The sequence below is a fragment of the Octopus bimaculoides genome, chromosome 5 (assembly GCF_046866305.1).
Source record: "Octopus bimaculoides isolate indiv1 chromosome 5, ASM4686630v1, whole genome shotgun sequence".
In the NCBI taxonomy this organism is placed as follows: domain Eukaryota; kingdom Metazoa; phylum Mollusca; class Cephalopoda; order Octopoda; family Octopodidae; genus Octopus; species Octopus bimaculoides.
This window is the reverse complement of record NC_142932.1, coordinates 9,366,529-9,385,247: the sequence shown is the minus strand read 5'-3', so window position 1 is coordinate 9,385,247 and position 18,719 is coordinate 9,366,529. Positions and strand designations below refer to the sequence as shown.

General features: G+C 33.2%; 1 protein-coding gene across 2 annotated transcripts in view; it reads left to right on the top strand.

The window, feature by feature from the left end:
* The window catches only part of LOC106883670 (bifunctional heparan sulfate N-deacetylase/N-sulfotransferase), a 119,918-nt gene that overhangs the window by 42,162 nt on the left and 59,037 nt on the right, over window positions 1-18,719 (top strand). Inside the window, exon 4 of one of the 2 annotated variants that reach the window (XM_014934769.3) lies at window positions 2,542-2,654. The exons of the other annotated variant lie outside the window; for it this stretch is intronic. Coding sequence (XP_014790255.1) covers window positions 2,542-2,654 — 113 coding nt within the window. The remainder of the gene's footprint in view (window positions 1-2,541; window positions 2,655-18,719) is intronic. 2 annotated transcript variants of the gene reach the window in all.

The following is an 18,719-nucleotide window of genomic DNA, read 5'->3' as shown; positions in this document are numbered from 1 at the left end:
TACATATATCTGAAACAAAATTTTTTCAAGAGCCCTTAAAATACTATTGTAGATCCCCAATTTATTATTTTGTTGTATTGCATCCTGCAAAATCTTATATGGACCCTGGTTAAGAACCACTGATTTAGAAATAAGTGTTTTGTCCTTAGACACTTTGGTTAGAGTTAAATAATAACCTGTGATGCTTGCCATCACTTCTCAATAATAACCAAACATTGTCTAAAATTAACCTTGGTGATAAGATCCAGTAGTTTTTCTCTGGAGATAGAAATACAGCTAATGAGATTACTCATTCCCATGTTAATTGCATTCAACCATAGTAAAAAGTGTCTGCTGTCAAACAAACAGTTTCTGAATCATTAAGTGCTGCCACACAATCTACGTAAACATTGCTGGCCTATTTCATGTTCATTTAATGCCAGTTGGGGAAGTTACTATATAAATGTAGACAGGCATACCTACCTCTAATCTAAGCCAGTGCAGAAAATAAATATATAAAATATAATAAATGGATTTTTTCCAGGAGTTATTGCTATATTTGGAAAATTATTACAACTCTGTTTAATCATGTAGAAATTGCTTTATCAGAAGTTAATTTAAATTTTTCATTCATTCGTTTATGCTGGTTTAGCAAATTTCACCCTTGCAGTTCTACTTCCCTATTCTCACTCTCTCTATTTGGTTTCTATCAGGAATTGGATTAGAAAAGTTTGTGTGAACTGTTTGTTGTATCAACTGTTTTACATTTGGTCCTTGACAACAATGATCACTACTACTTATTTAGCTAGTTAAACTGTGAGAAACAGCATAATCAGTTTTGTCTAAGAATACATGAAGCCAATGGTGTGATCTAACCTTTCACATTTGGATTAGTAACTTTTCACCTTAGCTATCAGGCTTCAAGAGACTGGATGGATTTTTAGAATGTTTTCCTGATGTTTCAAATTAGGCTTCAGCAAACTGATATATATATTTAAGCCAGTATTTGCATATAGTATTTTCAGTATTTTCCCAATGTATTCTATAACAATACTTTTTTTATTAAAATTCTTAGAAGTGGATGAGAAGTGACGTTTAACCACTTTTACTTAATATGTTTCTGATTACTGTTTTGGGAATCAGAGACGACTTAAAAAAGTTGATTGAAGTAAAATATAGTTTCAACAAATACATCACTGAGGTTAATTACTCTCAGCTGCAGTCTGCTTGACAAATCAACATTTGAGTTAGTGATGCCATATTTAATGTAGTAAAAATCTTATTTGGAAAACTTACATGGTGAAGAAAGGACATTAACTCAATTACTGATATTATTTTAATCATTTTGGCAAGTTTAGGAAGCCACTCTAGATATGTTTCAGTATTATTAGACTTGAACAATTCACTGTAGTTGTTGATGTAGAGATGTTAATTATATTTTTCTGCATAGATATATTTACTTAATGATTCTCTCATCACTATGTCTGTGACTGAGAGAGTTTAGGGTTTACTCAAAAACTTAAGCTTCTTGTCTGTGTTTGGCACATGGAGTTATCCAAATTTATAAGCTTTAGTAATTCATTTTTGTTGCCAAACATCACTATGAGGTTCCTTTGATGCTGGGTTTTTATCCAACATTTCAAAATTGAATTAAATAAATTAAATTCTTGTCAGTTTTGAGAAGTAATGAAAGAGATAATTATATCTTAAATAATTTTTATCTATTCAAGACTTATGCTATTGTTAGTAATTATCATTATTGTCTTCATTATGATTTAATCTGTTTTTCTATGTTGACATTGATATAACTCAGTATTTAAATACAAATATATATTATTTTAAAAGCTTTTAATTGGTGGTGTACAGTATCTCTTGCAACAGTGTTGTGTTTTTGGATAAGACACCTGACTTTACTTGCTATTATGGTAGAGTGTTTAGGTTAAACATATGTGAGATGTGATACCAGCAAGGTGGAGGGGAGGAACAGGTATATTAATTTTCCCCAAACCTCAAATTAATAAACATACAGCCATAGAAAAATTATTTATCATTTTCTTTTCTATTCTTTATCATAAATGCACACACATCTTTATTCTTACAACCCATGAATAATTCAAATTAATAGATTTTAAGATATATTTTATTAGGGCTAGATATATGAGCAGAATATTCAAACATAAGAGATTATAAAACATCTTGTACAAATGAAATGAAATTTGCTTTTTATAACATTTTCCTTTATCTTTTTATAAATGATTTTGTATCAGTATTTTCATTCAAAAGAAAAAAAAGAAAAGAAAAATATTAAAAAAAAAATGAATTGGCATGTGTTTTATAATTATCAACTTTTTCATTTGATTAGTTATTGGATTTTTATGTGAGAACTTTATTCATTTATTTTTTTCTTATAATTGTGTGAAGAGTATGAAAATATTGAATTTAAAAAAATTATATTTGAAAGAAAAACAAAAAATTATATGTAATTTTTTAATGAAATTATATTGATCTATTTGCATGTTGGTTTTGTATTTTTTTTTTTCTATTAACTTGATTGTCTTGCAGAAATGAGAGATAAATTTTGGTGGTTTCCTCACATGTGGCACCATGAGCAGCCACATAAATTTCAACTGCCAGCCTTGGAGCGAGGAATGTTGCAGAATTATCACTTTGCACAGGTAGATCCTTTGTTTTGGAGAGCGGATTCCTGCTTTAAATCATACCTGGATCTCTTTGTCTGCAACCATTTAAAAAGAAAAAAATATTTTTAACACCTGACAGATTAAAAAAAATGGAAAATATCCTTGTGTTTATCAACTAGAGATTAATAATCAATAGCATGAAAAGTTTTTAAAAATTCATTTTTATTTTTTTACCTTGCTAAACAAGAGATAAAGACAGTCATTCACACATGTAGTTGTAGTATATATATATATATATATATATATATATATATATATATATATATATATTTATCAAAGATAAAGCAAATAAACTATTAAATAAATAGGACCCAAATTTGATAAATATCATTAAAATATGTATATCTACTTAACTATTTAGATTTTTAGGTAAATTTTGTAAAACATAGTCTAAAATAATTAGCATGGAAAAAATTTTTGAGCTGTTTTAGTGAGAGAGGCTAATCTTTGCTCAGGTTTTAATAATAATAGAATTCTGAAAAAAGTATTAAATGCAACTAATTGGACTTTATGTATGTTTCTAAAATCACATTTTTATTGTAAGGAATTTTATTTTAATTTGATTCTTAGCATAAAACTTCTGCTTAAAATTTTGACAGCCATGATTCAATAAACCAACTTAACCCTCCCCATTAATTAATTAATTAATAATAATAATAATAATAATAATAATGATAATAATAATAATAAATTTTATCTATGGTTTCTTTTTAAATAATGGGTAGAGGATGTCTTTTTTTGTTTTAGCAAACCCATATTAGAATTAATGTTGTCTAAATCAAAGCATACATACAAAATTGCTATTAAATAACAGCAGTACACATTTATCTTGTATAAATTTAGTGAGGACCCAAGAAATAATATATTAGCTGGGTTTTTTATCTTCTTGTCATTATTTACAAAATTTTCTCTGATCAGTCTATGCTAAATCTCAATTAATTAGTCAATATTTTTTGTCATGTTAAGTAGAACTAGTTTCATTCAAGGTTGTTGAATAAAAGTAACTACAAATGTATATAATTTGTTGCTTTCTACTCTGTCAGTTTTGGAAGAAGTCTTAGTAAGTCGTACAAGTCAAATGATACTTTCTGCCGGAAATAGTCAAACTTCTTTTTCCTTTCTCTTGTTTTTTTTTTTTTTTTTTCTTAGCTAAGCAGCTGGAAAGAATATTTTACATGGTTGGTTCTTAACCCAATAAATGTTTGTAGTGGTTTCTGTCTGATTATATTCAACTGCTTTCTTTAATGTGGTTGTAACAACACATAGTGGCTTTGTAAAACTTCTCTAGTAATATATATTTTATCTTCTTCACAACACATTTCTTTTCAATGTTATGCAGAAGTTTCTGTCATTTTAAAATATATTCATTGATCTATGCTTAATGTAATAGATTTTTAAAATGATTGGTAATTTTATAGGGTTGGGGAAAACATTGATATGCAAAAGTTTCTATCATTTTAAAATGTATTCTGTGATCTATATTTAAGGTAATAGATTTAAGTTTCATATAACTTCTGTCACATTACTTTCATGTATGCTATTAAAGTTGTTGAATCTATTTCCAACCAAAATTTTTCTCTCTCTGTAAAAGACAGGCTGTATAAGATACATGTCAGGTGTGTGCTATTATTGCTCAGTAACAATGTCATAACTGGAGAGGAATGAGATATGTACAATCTATCTATAAGTTAAGAATGTACAAATTTACAAGAAAGGTTGAGTGTAAGGGTTGAGAAAGTATTTAAGCATCTGATAAGTGCAAGAAAGATGACTGTACAAGCTTGTTCAAGCAAATGAAAAATACATGCTAAATGAAAGTGTATCCAGGGTTAATTGTGGAAGGTAGATGACATAGTAGATTAAAAGGAGCTAAAGCTTAAGAAATATGGTATAAAAAGAGAAAAAAAAAACCTGTTTATGTCTTTACAGTTACTCCCTGATTATACCATAGCTGTTCATGAACCAATATCTTGTAGTTTGATTCATCCAAACACCTTCTTCAAGGATTTTAAAGATTTTCTGTTTTAATAATAATGGTTTAAAATTTTTCCACAAAGGCAGTAATTTTAGGGGCAGTGATGAGTCAATTACATTGACCCCAGTGTTTAACTTGTACTTATTTTATCGATCCCGAATGGATGAAAGGTAAAGTTGATCTCAGCGGAATTTGAACTCAGAACGTAGCGACAGGGGAAATACTGCTAAGCATTTCCCCCCGCATGCTAACGATTCTGCCAGCTCACTGCCTTCAGACAAATACATAACAAAAACACCAGGATTTACAGATATATATAACATACAGAAAATTGCACTACTGGGTACTGCACACATCCTACACAAAACGCTTTCAATACAGTAACCATAAGAGCATCACAACAAACCACAGCACATACCCAAGGTACACAGAGCTGTGCTCAGTAGTGAAGTGAAAGCACACTATAAAAATAAAGCTACTGAATAATAATAATAATAATAATCATATACATTTCTATGCATGCCTGTATGGTTAAAAAAATTTATTTCTTTATCACAGATCCTCTGGTTCAATTCTAGGGCACAGTACCTTGGTCAGGTTTCATCTAACATAGCCCTGAGTTAACTAATGTTTTCTATGTGTCTAAGTGTATGTCAGTGTTCAGTGTTAATAAAAAATTGTATGAATGAAATATTGTAGCTTTCTGTATTGGTTGCCTCCTCTTACACTTGGTTGATTTTATCTTTTGTTCTCCTGAGGTTGATAGAATGAATACTAAAGAAAGTATTGCAGTAGATATAGTCAACTAAAACCCTCATAAAGCTGTTCCTCAGCTTGGTCATAGTTCATTGGCTGAAATCTCTTTCCTTTAAATCTATTTTGCTCTTCCTGCAAAATACCCAAACTAATAAAGACCTCCATCACCATATTCTCAACTTAGGTGTGTTATTATCAAAAGAGTTAAATAGGAATGTTGTTCAGCTTCATGTCAGCCCTGATTAAGTAGACTTCTGATCAAAAGTGTTCCGTCTGTGAGCATCCTGTCCTTTATTCAGGTACTAAGTTCACTAATGTGCTCTGAAATTTCTTTTTTAAAATGGTAAAGGTATAATTTAAGGGAAATTTGGCTTCTATTTCAAGCAGGTCAAGAAACCATAGTAAGGCTCTCTTGTCAGGTCAACAGGGGAATTTCAACCATGTTTCATGGTCTGCTACCACAACAGCTCCTTTATAGGATCCAGTTAGCTCAAGACATCATCAGGAGGAACCACGTCCGGTTTCGGCCCCTACTCCTCTACCGTTTTGACGTGGCGGGGCCACCCCCTTTCGGAGGTGTCTTCAGCTCTGGTGTTGGGTGCATGTCTTCTTTCACTGTTTGTGACTGTTCTAATTCAACTGTGGAATGTCCCTCGCTATGGTTATTTTCCAGGAGGTTTTGGCCACACGTCTTACGGTTCATCAACCCGCGTTGTTGAATTACTTTCTTCTGACATACCTTCCCTTATATTTCTAGAAGCTACTACAGCTTATTCTCTAATTCTTATGTATTTTATGTTTTTTTTTCAAAACACAACAAATTGCATCTTTTTTTTTTTTTTTTTTTTTTTTTTAAATCACATACAGAGTAGTACCATGACTGAATTGCTTTTTGCTTATTGTTGTTCTCAGAGAAAAGATTAATTCTGTTCCACTGGTTTTAGTTGTTGGACTATGGCCATACTTCAAGGATTTTAGGTTGATCATTTTGATTCGAGTACTTACTTCAGTCTGGTACCTATTTTATTGGTCCCTATTTATCAAACCACAAACTCATGGGACATAAAGAAGCACTTGTGTAAATCTGAGCATAACCTCATTCTCTTTCTCTCTCTCATATACACACACACACACATACACAGACTCTCTCTCTTGTACACACACACACACACACAAACTCTCTCTCTCACCATTTTGGCTGGATATTGGTTAAATAAATTTCTGGTTGAAAAATAAATTATTGACTATTAAGTCAATATAAAATTATTGCTAATAAATATAATGCTTTTTCTTGTCACCATTTCATCTTGTATGTAACAGGTTTCTTTGTTTCCCAAACATATTATTTCATGTGTTTTGTATGGTTTACAATGTGGCTAACTTAGTGTTAAATTTGGCTCATCAAAGTGTTAATGACAAGAGGGAGAAGTGTATGTTATCATTCCATTTCTTATTTAACATTATTGCCCTTTTTTTTTTCATTAAGATGTTACTTGGGTTTTATAACCTTCAATCTTGGTTTTTATAACCTTGAAACTTCTATGTTTAAACAAGAATTTTTAAGCATTTTGCCAATTCTTATGACAAAATACTGAAGCATAAAATCGTGAGCCTATTAGTATAGAAAGTGTTATCTCAACTACTTAGTTAATGCAGATGCATGTAGTTTCTATCTAAAAATAAACAACCATTAGTTGTAAATGAAATCTTGTTTAGTGCTATTCTGAAGTCAAATGTTTGAATTCTTCATGTATTGTGTGTGTGTGTGTGTAAACTGTATTTGCTAATATATAGTATGCATTTGTGTATAGTGTACTTCTGTCATTATAGACAATGAAATCCTAGAAAAAATGCCCTTCATGTGCATGTTTTGTGAGCGACACACAAAACTATATCAAAGAGATTATGTGCACATGTAATTGTTTACAAAATTTGTTAGCTAAAACAATATAGTAATTATCATATTTTGTGCTTTGCTATCATTGTTATATTTCATAAAGTATGTACTTTATGGCAAATATATTAGTCAGATTCACTTTTTTATGCTCACTGTTTAATTGTGAAATGTACCAATACCTAGAATATGTAGGAAAGTAATTCTTTTTTTTAATGTTTAAAGTTAAAAATGATTTAGGTTTTAGATTTCATTTTTAACTGTTATCTAAGGCATGATAATTAAATTAGTCCAACCATTACAGTAGTAGTATGTGACTGATTCAAGTAGTGATTGCTATGAAATTTTCTTCATAGATGGAAGAGTGAGGGGTTCTTGTCCTGAACAGTGGCCAACCAGCTATGAAACATGTCAAAGCAATCACTTTATTTTCTTGTGTGCTAAGGGAACAAGATGTATTCATATTTGTTTACATTCTACTGTGTTAGAATTATGTACTTTAGTCTAAATATATTAAATCATATTTACTTGATTATGTTTATAAAATATTGATTTTTTTTTAATATTATGTTTCTTATAAAATATTGATTTTCCTTGTTTCTTTTGAAGATATTAATTACCATTTTGTCATAATTTTTGAAATGTCTTACATCAAGTTGTCGATTTTGTCATTTTATTCTCCCCATTAAGAACAAACTTCAATTTTTCACAGTCTCCTTATTAATTGTGTATTATAGATCTGATATTATAAGTTGGTTAAGGATTAAGAAGCTTTAGGATTTTCCAAGATGAAACCTCACTTTCAATCAATATCAGTTTCAGGATACTTATAATTCCATGTTATTTGTTGCTGTTTATCCCCAGCTCAGCTCTGATCAAGCAGTGAACCTTACAATCAAAGGTGTTCCAGTTATGCATATCCTGTGCTTTTGTAGATCTACCATTAATTGTGCCATGATTTCTGGAGGAAATTGACAGCACTTCTTAAAAAGTATTGACAACAGAGGATGCTGCTGCACAGGCAAATGAAGATTTGTGACTCCTCCCACCTATACGACACGTGTGTCTTCACGAATGTCATATTTCATTGTTGAAGACTTGTGTTAACCTCACCTGCAATGAAAGGTTTGCTGTCTATTTGTGGCTTGAAATAGTTCAAGATTTGACTTATGCTGGATATTTCTATGATGATAGTATTGTTCACTGTATCCTTTCCTTTTTTAACATGGTCAAGTGTACTATGAGAGAAATTTGACTGTTATTTGTATTAGGTTAAGTGAGCATTGGCACTCATTCTATGTTATTTTATATCCTGCCAACATTACATAATTTTTAAAATTATTCCCTATTTTATAAAATATGGCAGCTAAATTATGTTGACATTGGACACAATATAGATATCACTGAAATACTGATATTAAACTTGTCAGATTTTAAAATAATTTATTTTTATCATGCTGGCAATGAAGAATATATGCTAAAGAAAGAAGAATTTTCTGAATTGTTATTGAATTAAGATTATTTCTGATGATTGACTAATGTAAAACTAACATTTGATAGTTTTACATCCCCATCCCTCCCTCCCTATCCTTCCCTTGCTCTATCTCTCACCCCTCCCCCTCTCTCTTCCCTTGTGCCATCTCTATCTCTCTCTGCCCTATTCCCCCTTCTCCCTCTCTTCTCCTGCCCTACCCCCCTCTCTCTCATTTGTTAACATCAGATCATGCTTTTGAATAGGCTTTCACTATTTTTGTTGTTGCCAATCTTAGGTGTACATTATGCAAACTATAATATCTTATCTCCTATGTGTCTGTGTACTAGAAAATAATTTACATTCTAGAGTTGATTCTTATAGGGTATTTTAATACTCTGTGTACAGGCTCAAATGTATCTTGAAGCAATACTGGATTATTTGGAGATTATTTCATTTAGGCTATCAGCTGCTGTCAAATAAATGAAGTCGGTTTTCTGTTTATTCTAATTGCATATTTCTAGTGTAAAGTAAATACCATTTTAGTATCCAAGCAACTAGCATTTATATTTAATTTGTTACATAATTCATATATAAATTGCTGAATTCTTTGAGTTTTCTGGTTGTATCGCAACTTGTAATTTCTATTTTTCAGTTAAAAAAACAAAACAATGGTTTAACAGATTCGCTGTTTATCCAACATCTTGAATCTAACACATGATTTACTTATAACAGATTTTTCTCCTTAAATATTTGTTTTTAATTTCCCCATTTGAATCCTTACAGTAATTTTCATTTTCATAATCAAATTATGCGTATGTGTGTACACACAAACATACTAACACACACATAAACACATACATGTGTGCACATACACACATTATGCAAATTTTTATAAATATTAAATGTCTATTAAAATGATAAGCAGATGAAAAGCTGACTGTAACTCTATTTGATTTTTGAATATTATCAAGCCTATCCGTTTTAGAATGCTGAAAGTTTTAAGGAAATCTTTAAAAGTTTTAAAAAAATGTAACGGTAGTGTTATTTTGTTGCTCTATTGCATGTTTACAAAATGTTATTTATATTTCTAATTACATGAAAGAAGTGAGTGGAAAGTGGGTGGGGACAAAAAGATGATGGGGACTCGCAGACAAACTGAGAGACAAGTACTAAACAGGAAATGGGACCAATTATTAATGTCAGCATCAGGAAAAATGACTTTGAAATGGTAATCATTAAGTAACCAATAAAAAGCAAAACTGCTCTTAAAAATTATTACTTCTTCCTCCTATGCAATTGCTAGAAAAATATTTATACTATTTCCTCTTTGCTACTTCATCAGGATATTACATATTTATTAGGAAGGCAGTGCTTGGCAGAATAGTAGTGTTGAACTAAATTTATAAGAACATTTTATTACATTTTGAGTTCAAATCCCATCAAGGTTCATTTTGCTTTTCTTTCCTACAGGGTCAATGAAATTGTGTCAGTGAATAGGTTGGTCTCTATGCTTTCAGAAGCTAACTTTGAATCCTTAATTATCTGGTCCTAATCATTCTGCACAGCACTTCAGCAAAGTATCTTCTACCATAGCCTTAGATTGACCAATGGCTTGTGAGTAGAATATGATAGATGGTTGAAGGATAAAAATAATTGAGATTGTGGAATACTGAGGTTAATTATACCAACTAGTCTTTCTCTACATTTGTGGCCTTGTTAGCAACATTAGAAATTATTCTATTATTAACATTTTTGCTTAACTAAAGACTGTCTTTGGATTCATTTGTATCCTATTGTTTAGCAGGAGCATTAAATTCTTTAATTCTCTCTTTTAACTGCTTTTTAAGTGCTGTTACATTGTTTCTTTTGGTGATGGTGGTGGAGGCTTTGCCAAAGACGTAATGAAAGAAAATTAATAATCAGATTAATGTAAATGCATATTTATTTCCAGTTAACTTTTTATATGTTTATGTATTAAATATGCTAACAACAACTCAACTAATGGGTTTTCATGCAGATGGTGTCTTGGAGTTATTCTTTTATCAGTTCTATTTCTCTGTACCAGCATGTGTACAATGATGTATGTACATTTAATTAGTAAGTCTGCTGTTATTACTTCAGTGTTGAAGTCTATAGTTTGTTGGTAAGGTCATAAGACTGAAATTTGTGTGAAGTTGTCACCTATACTTTCTGAAACAATCCAAATAATATTAGTCATTGATTAATATATTTTTTTGTACCATTTAATTATTTCTGGTTAGTTTTTTTTTTAAAGCTTCATGCATTAAGGCTTTTATATATTTAACAAGTCTTAAAAAATAATTAGAAACAAATTGATTTTCTTTCATCCAGAAATTTGGCAAACCAAAATTTATAAATTAGATGAATACATTTTAATACACTCTGTACAGGCTTAAATGTATCTTGGATGTGTTCAGGTGCACTCACACACAACATTGGGAGTAGAACAAGTTGACTGTTATATCCTCTTGTTGCTTATTTTCTGTGTAAGCCTGTTCCAGTGTTGCTTTATTTAGTGATGTTGCAGATAAGAAAGCTAATAAATACAATCACATCTACACTCTATCTATTGTATAAACAGAGGCTTGCCAAAGAACTGGCTACATCTGGAATGGTGCTTATTATTACTAATAATAAGCTGAAATATAAATATTTCATGTTGGAGATCTGACCTAGATAAAGTTTGTGAACTGATGTAGACTATCTAGAAGGAAAATTAGGAAAATAAAAAAAAGACGTGATCATGAATTTATACATGTATTGTTCCATGCCTTGGGCCCTTGTGGTAAATGCCTCACCCATAATTCCAGGTTTTGTGCTTGTATTAGAAACCATTGTTAAAGCAGTGAGCTGGCAGAATCATTAGAGCGTTGAGAAAAGATGCTTTACTATATTTGCCTTTCATACTTTTGGGATTGATAAAATATGTACTAGTCAAGTACTGGAGTAGATGTAATTGAGAAGTTCCCTTCTTTCAAAATTATGGACTGAATTAGAAACAGTAATGACAACTTGTATTCTGTGTTCAAATTCTGGCAATATCATCATTGTCTTTTACTCTTTTTGGGAGAGATAAAATAAGTGCAAGTCAAATATTGATAATGATGTGTGCATATTAAATACTTTTATCATCATTAAGGCCAGAGGATGACAAAATTCGTCAAGTACCTTGGGTTATTCAGTTCTGTCCCTATACATTCTGAGTTTCCTTATAGATTTGGTACATTCAGTAGAAATGATATCATTGTCCCATTAAAAAACACTCAGAATATGATTATTTTAGGAGGGTTTTAAATGAGGTAATGATGGTTAATGCTTAATTTTGATGTAACTGATGAAAAAATTGTTTCTAAAATAGCTGAGATTGGTATGTACATTTTGAAATAAGTTTAGCTTAATCCTTTTAAAAAATATTTGTGTTGAAATGTAGTGCCTTTGTTTCAATTGATTTTGAAAATAAGGAAGAATTTAATAAAGTAACTTTGTATTATTAAACTGCTTTTTCAGAACTTACATTAACATTAATTTTTATGGAAGGTTTAAGATCACTTTAAAATGAAGTTTGTATCATAAAATAAAGGTTGGTCTCAAGTAGGTTGGTATCAAAATGGTTAAGACTTCACTTAACCAAATTAATTCTTATGAAAGACTTTTTTTTTTTTAGATATTTAGTTTTATTTCATTTCTTTGTATGTGACTGCTTCTTTATATCTTCTAGTAAAAAGATAAAAAGTGTTGTGTGGTTAAAAATTTTGCATCATGACCACATGATTTCAGGTTCACTCATACTATGAAGCATCTTGGGCTAGTGTCTTCTATGATAGCCTAAGGTCAATCAATGCTTTGTGAGTGAATTTAGTTAATGGGTACTGTGTGGAAGCCCCTTCTGTGTGTGTGTGTGTGTGTGTAGTTTTAATCAACTGAAAAGTTACAAAAGTGATGCAAGGACTGAGAATTTTGGCTCTCGAGCCACTTCTTAACTTTTCATAAAATTATATATGTATATATTCAAGCATTGAGTTCTATTTTTCTGTTTCTTCCTTCAAACCTCTCATCATTGTTTTAATGTCCATAATGCTCATTCTCTTGCCAACTCTTATCTGTTTCCAAGCAAGGTAATAATTTCCCATGGCCAGACATGTTTTTGCAGAATATTGGAAATTAATGATATTACTTGTATCGATAGGGACACAACTATCACATGATCTCAAAACAAAGAGATACAAGCATACACACAATTTCTCTCTGTCTCTTAGTCCATCTCTCTTTCTCTATCTCTCTCTCTCTCTCACACACTCACACACACACACACACACATACATGCATACATGGTGAGCTTCTTGTGCATCAATATGTTTGTCTCTCACTGTTTGAGAATTAGTGTTAGTTTGTTTACATCCCCGTATCTTAACAATTAAGCAATAAGAGAATAACAGAATATGCAGCATATTGAAACTAGTAAAAGATTGCTTAGTTTTTATTTACTTTAATTTACCAATTTAGTAAGTTTTGATTGTTCTGAAATATAGGTACAGATGTGGCTGTGTGGGAAGAAGTTTGCTTCCCAGCCACATGGTTCTGGGTTCAGTCCCATTGTGTGGAACCTTGGGCAAGTGTCTTCAAATATAGCCTTGGGCCAGCCAAAGCCTTGTGAGTGGATTTGGTTGACAGAAACTGAAAGAAGTTTGTGTGTGTGTGTGTGTGTGTGTGTGTGTGTGTGTGTGTGTGCATGTATGCATGCATATGTGTGTGCATCTGTTTGCCTTCCATAGCTGGTGTTGTTGTGTTTGTATCGCTGTAACGTAGTGGTTCAGTAAGAAGTATCAGGCTTTAAAAAAAAAAAAAAAAAAGTATGGGGTCAATTCATTCAACTAAAATTATTCAGCATGGTCGCAGTCTGCTGACTGAAATAGGTGAGAGAATAAGTCTGAACAACATGATGATATAATCAGAGAAGATGTAATTCTTTTCCTTTTTTTTTTTTTCTTTCTTTTTCTTTTTTTTTTTTTATATCCTAAATGGATATCATAAGCTATTGTATTTAATAAAATGACCTTTAAGGAGAAGAGACAACCTGTAATTATATAGCTGAAGTACCTTGTGTATAGAAATCTGCTCATGTTTCATAGGATTTAAAAACAAAGGTAGTGATGACATTTAAAGCCAGCTGCTTGTAATTAACATTGTTATAATTAGGGACTGTTACTGGGGGTTGATTATTCCTCATGAGAAGCTGAAAATGAGGAAATCAGATTAGTATTGAAGTTGTTCTCACAAACCAACAGCCATGTGGATCAAAGGATAATGTAATAGTATAAAAAAAAAAAAATTTTTAAACTTGCTTGGTGTTTTAAGCCAAGAAGGTGGGAATCAAGGGATTCAGGAAGATCAATTAATGTGTTTATCTGATGGGGAGTTGGTGGTAACACAAAAGAAGCTAACCACTAATTATATATAATTAAGTTGAAAACTGATTAGTCATGCCACTTAAAATTAGTATATAGAATATATTATTTATTTTAACAAACTCTGTATGTGTGTAGATGCGTGTGTTTGTGTATATATGTATGCATGTGTGTGTGTGTGTGTGTGTGTGTGTATATATATATATATATATATATATACACACATTCATATACACATACAAACATATACACATATATATATATATATATGTGCTTGGGCATGCTTGTGTGCATATGAGATTAAAAAAAAAAAGCTAGCTGTGTAGTTAATATTAGTTTGCAATCATGATATCTAGAGTTCAGTCCCAGTATGTGACATTTTGACAAGTGACTTTTACTATAAGCCTTAGGTCAATCCAAGCTATGTGAATGGGACAGAAGAAGTGGAAATTGTGCTGAAGCCTATCAGATGGACTGTACCTATGATTCAAATTTATAACGTTGTTTGATATTAATTCTTCTTGAGAATCACATTAAGTACACTATGTGTGGGATGCTGAACCACTTATATCAATATTCAATAAATAGGTAGTTCATTTGATAAAGCAGTTGGAAATCTCATTGTCAAAACTGGCACTGATCCATTTACTTTTAATTTAATTTGTATATGATAAATAGATCCATCTATCATAAAGTATTAGAAAATTTGACTGTCATAATTACAAGGCAACTTTTTTCCAGCTTGGGTTGCTAATGAATTATTGACTAAGGTGTTTGTGTGTATGTGTGTGTGCATTTGTGCATACACAGGAAAGGAGAGACAGGTGGAGCAGAGAATATAACATTTCATGTGAAAGATCCCATTTAAGCACTGCTATACGAGGTCTGATCAGTTAGTATCCAGACTGTTGCCATAGTAACAAGGCTAAAGCACAGAGAGTGCCAACAAAACTGAGGAAAACATTGCAGATGTGTGTGCAGCTGTGAGGGGAAATTGTTGAATCACCATCCATGAGTTATCAGAGGATGTGCAGATTAGTTATGGCTCAGTTCAGTCCATTATCACTGAAGATTTGGGTATGAGATGTGTGTCTGCCAAGTTTGTGCCAAAATTGCTTTCAGCTAACCAAAAAGACACTGGGGTTTCAGTTGCACAAAATCTCCTTGATTGTGTGGAGAATGATGAAAACTTTTTGAAAACTTTGTGTAGGCCTCTGAGCAGGCAACACCAAGCTTTTGGCAAAATTAGATGCAGATTCTCTGCTCAACTTTCTCTGTCATGGCCAGTGCAACGATCACACACTACACACCTTCCTTCCTTCCTTCCAAGCACTGCTGTAAACAGCAGAAGTGAGCTAGAACGTTAAAACAAGGTCAATCTGTGCCAAGCAGCTTTACTCTATGTGCTTTAGCTTCATTACTATGGCAACAGTCCGGATACTTACTGATCAGACCATGTGTGTGTGTATGAATGTGTGTACACACACATTCTGCTTACCAATAATAACACTTCCACTTTTCAGTTTTAATGTTTGCACTTCCTTTTCTGTCCATTTCTTGTGTGACTCAGCTTCCTCATTATTCTAGGTTAAATAAGAAAAAAAAAAAGCTGACGACATTTTAAAGTAAAATATACTGTTTTTGAAGGAGATAATTTTCATTTTATAAGATTTAGAAATGACCACTGAACCAAAATTGACTATTTTTCTATCTTGGTGTTAAGATGTTTGCTTGCCAGCGACATGGTTCTGGGTTCAGTCCCACTGCATAGCAACTTGGGCAAGTACCTTCTACTATAGCTCCTGGACCAACCAATGTCTTGTGTGTGAATTTAGTAGGCAAAAACAGAAAGACACCCCTTATATATAATGTGTGAGTGTCTTTGTGTTCATTCCCACCTCTCTTGACAACTAGTGTTGGTTTGTTTACTTACCTGTATCTGGGATCATTTCATTTGACTAAAACCTTCAAGGCAGTGCCCCATCATGGGCTGCTGTCAAGGAACTGAAATGAATAAAAAGAAAAAAGACAATAACTTCTGAGGAAAAGTTTGATACTTTGTGTGTGTCTGTGTATATATGTATCAGATGAGACTTTGCTGAAGCAGTTTTCTGTGACTGAATGGTCTTTCTGTTGCCAATCCTCATCTGTTTTTAGGCAAGGTAATATTTCCTTTAGTCAATTGAACAACAAACAGCCTAATCATATTTGTATGAAAGGTGACTCTTCATTTATAATGTGTGAGTATACCTATCTATATATATGTGTGTGTTTTTGTATGATGCTCCAATGTGGCCACAGTTCATTGATTGAAATGAGCAAAAGAGCGTGTGTGTGTGTATATGTGCACATTATATATATATATATATATATATATATATATATATATATATATATATAGAAAAATTAAGGTACTCAGAAACCTGGATGTTTGTACATTTACAGATTTTTATTAATGTCACATATTAAATGAAGCGCTTTTCACCTAATCGTGTAGGTTTTTCAAATTGTTTATGAAAAACAATTTGAAAAGCCTACACGACTAGGTGAAAAGCGCTTCATTTAATATGTGACATTAATAAAAATCTGTGAATGTACAAACATCCAGGTTTCTGAGTACCTTAATTTTTTTCTATATAATTTCTGTACATCACCTCCAAACCTTCAAATATATATATATATATATATATATATATATATACATGCACACACACACACACACACACACACACACACACACACACACACAATATTAAGGATTCGAGAGAGAATTAGGTACTTAAGTGGTAGGCACCAGTTTGGATTGAATTAACTTGTAAACATTACCTTTAGTCGAATAAACATACTGGGTACTGAAGTACATCCAGTGAAATATTCAAGTTATGCATACAAAGACTATAACCCTTATGAGTATTTAATGCCTATATATCATCATCATCATCATCATCATCGTTTAACGTCCGCTTTCCATGCTAGCATGGGTTGGACGATTTGACCGAGGACTGGTGAAACCGGATGGCAACACCAGGCTCCAGTCTGATTTGGCAGAGTTTCTACAGCTGGATGCCCTTCCTAACGCCAACCACTCAGAGTGTAGTGGGTGCTTTTACGTGTCACTGGCACGAGGGTCAGTCAGGTGGTACTGGCAATGGCCACACTCAAATGATGTTTTTTTACATGTCACTTCCACAGGAGCTAGTCCAGCAGCACTGGCAATGACCTCGCTCAAATATTTTTTTCACATACCACCGGCACAAGTGCCAGTAAGGCGACGCTAGTAACGATCACGCTTGAATGGTGCTTTTTACATGCCACCGGCATGGAAGCCAGTCAGCTGCTCTGGCAACGATCACATGCGGATGGTGCTCTTAGCGCTTCACTAGCATGGATGCCAGTCATCGAATTTGATTTCGATTTCACTTACCTCAACAAGTCTCCGCAAGCAGGGTTTAATGTCCAATGAAAGAAAGGTACACATAAGTAGGCTGGTTACACCCCTGGCATAGGCCACGGGTTATGGTCTCACTTGACTTGCCAGGTCTGTGACTAAGTCTGTAGTGGGAGTGGTTGGTCTGAGAGTGTAGCGACTAGAGTAAGAATAGCCTGGGCAAAGTTCAGGGAGCTCTTACCTCTGCTGGCAACTAAGGGCCTCTCACTCAGGGTGAAAGGTAGACTGTATGATGCATGTGTGCGAACTGCCATGCTACACGGCAGTGAAACATGGGCCATAAATGCTGAGGACATGCGTAGGCTTGAAAGAAATGAAGCTAGTATGATCCACTGGGTGTCAGCGTGTATACACAACAGAGTGTAAGCACCCTGAGAGAAAAGTTGGGCATAAGAAGCATCAAATGTGGTGTGCAAAGACGACCGTGCTGGTATGGCCATGTGTTACGTATGAATGAAGACAGCTGTGTTAGGAAGTGCCACTCCCTAAACTGTGGAAGAGGTCGACCCAAGAAGACATGAGATGAGGTGGTGAAGCATGACCTTCGAACATTGGGCCTCACAGAGGCAATGACAGGAGACCGGGTCCTTTGGAGATACGCTGTGATTGGGAAGACCCGGCAACTAAAGTGAGATCGCAGCCACGCACGTCCAGCCCTGTTAAAAATACTCCTGATGCATCGGGCAATATGATATACTTGAGAAGACCTGTTGAGTCAAGTAAAACCAATATCGTAGCTGGGGCTGGTGCCCCCCTGACTGGCTCCCATGCCGATGGCATGTAAGAAGCACCATCCAAATGTGTTTGTTGCCAGGCCCGCCATACTGGCTTTGGTGCCAGTGGCACGTAAAAAGCAGCAACTGATCGTGACCGATGCCAGTACCCCCGACTGGCTCCTGTGCTAGTGGCACATAAAAAGCACCATCTGAATGTGATCGTCGTCAGGCCCACCTTACTGGCTCCTGTGCCAGTGGCACGTAAAATGCATCTACTACACTCTTGGAGTGGTTGGTGTTAGGAAGGGCATCCAGCTGCAGAAACTCTGCCAGACCAGATTGGAGCCTGGTG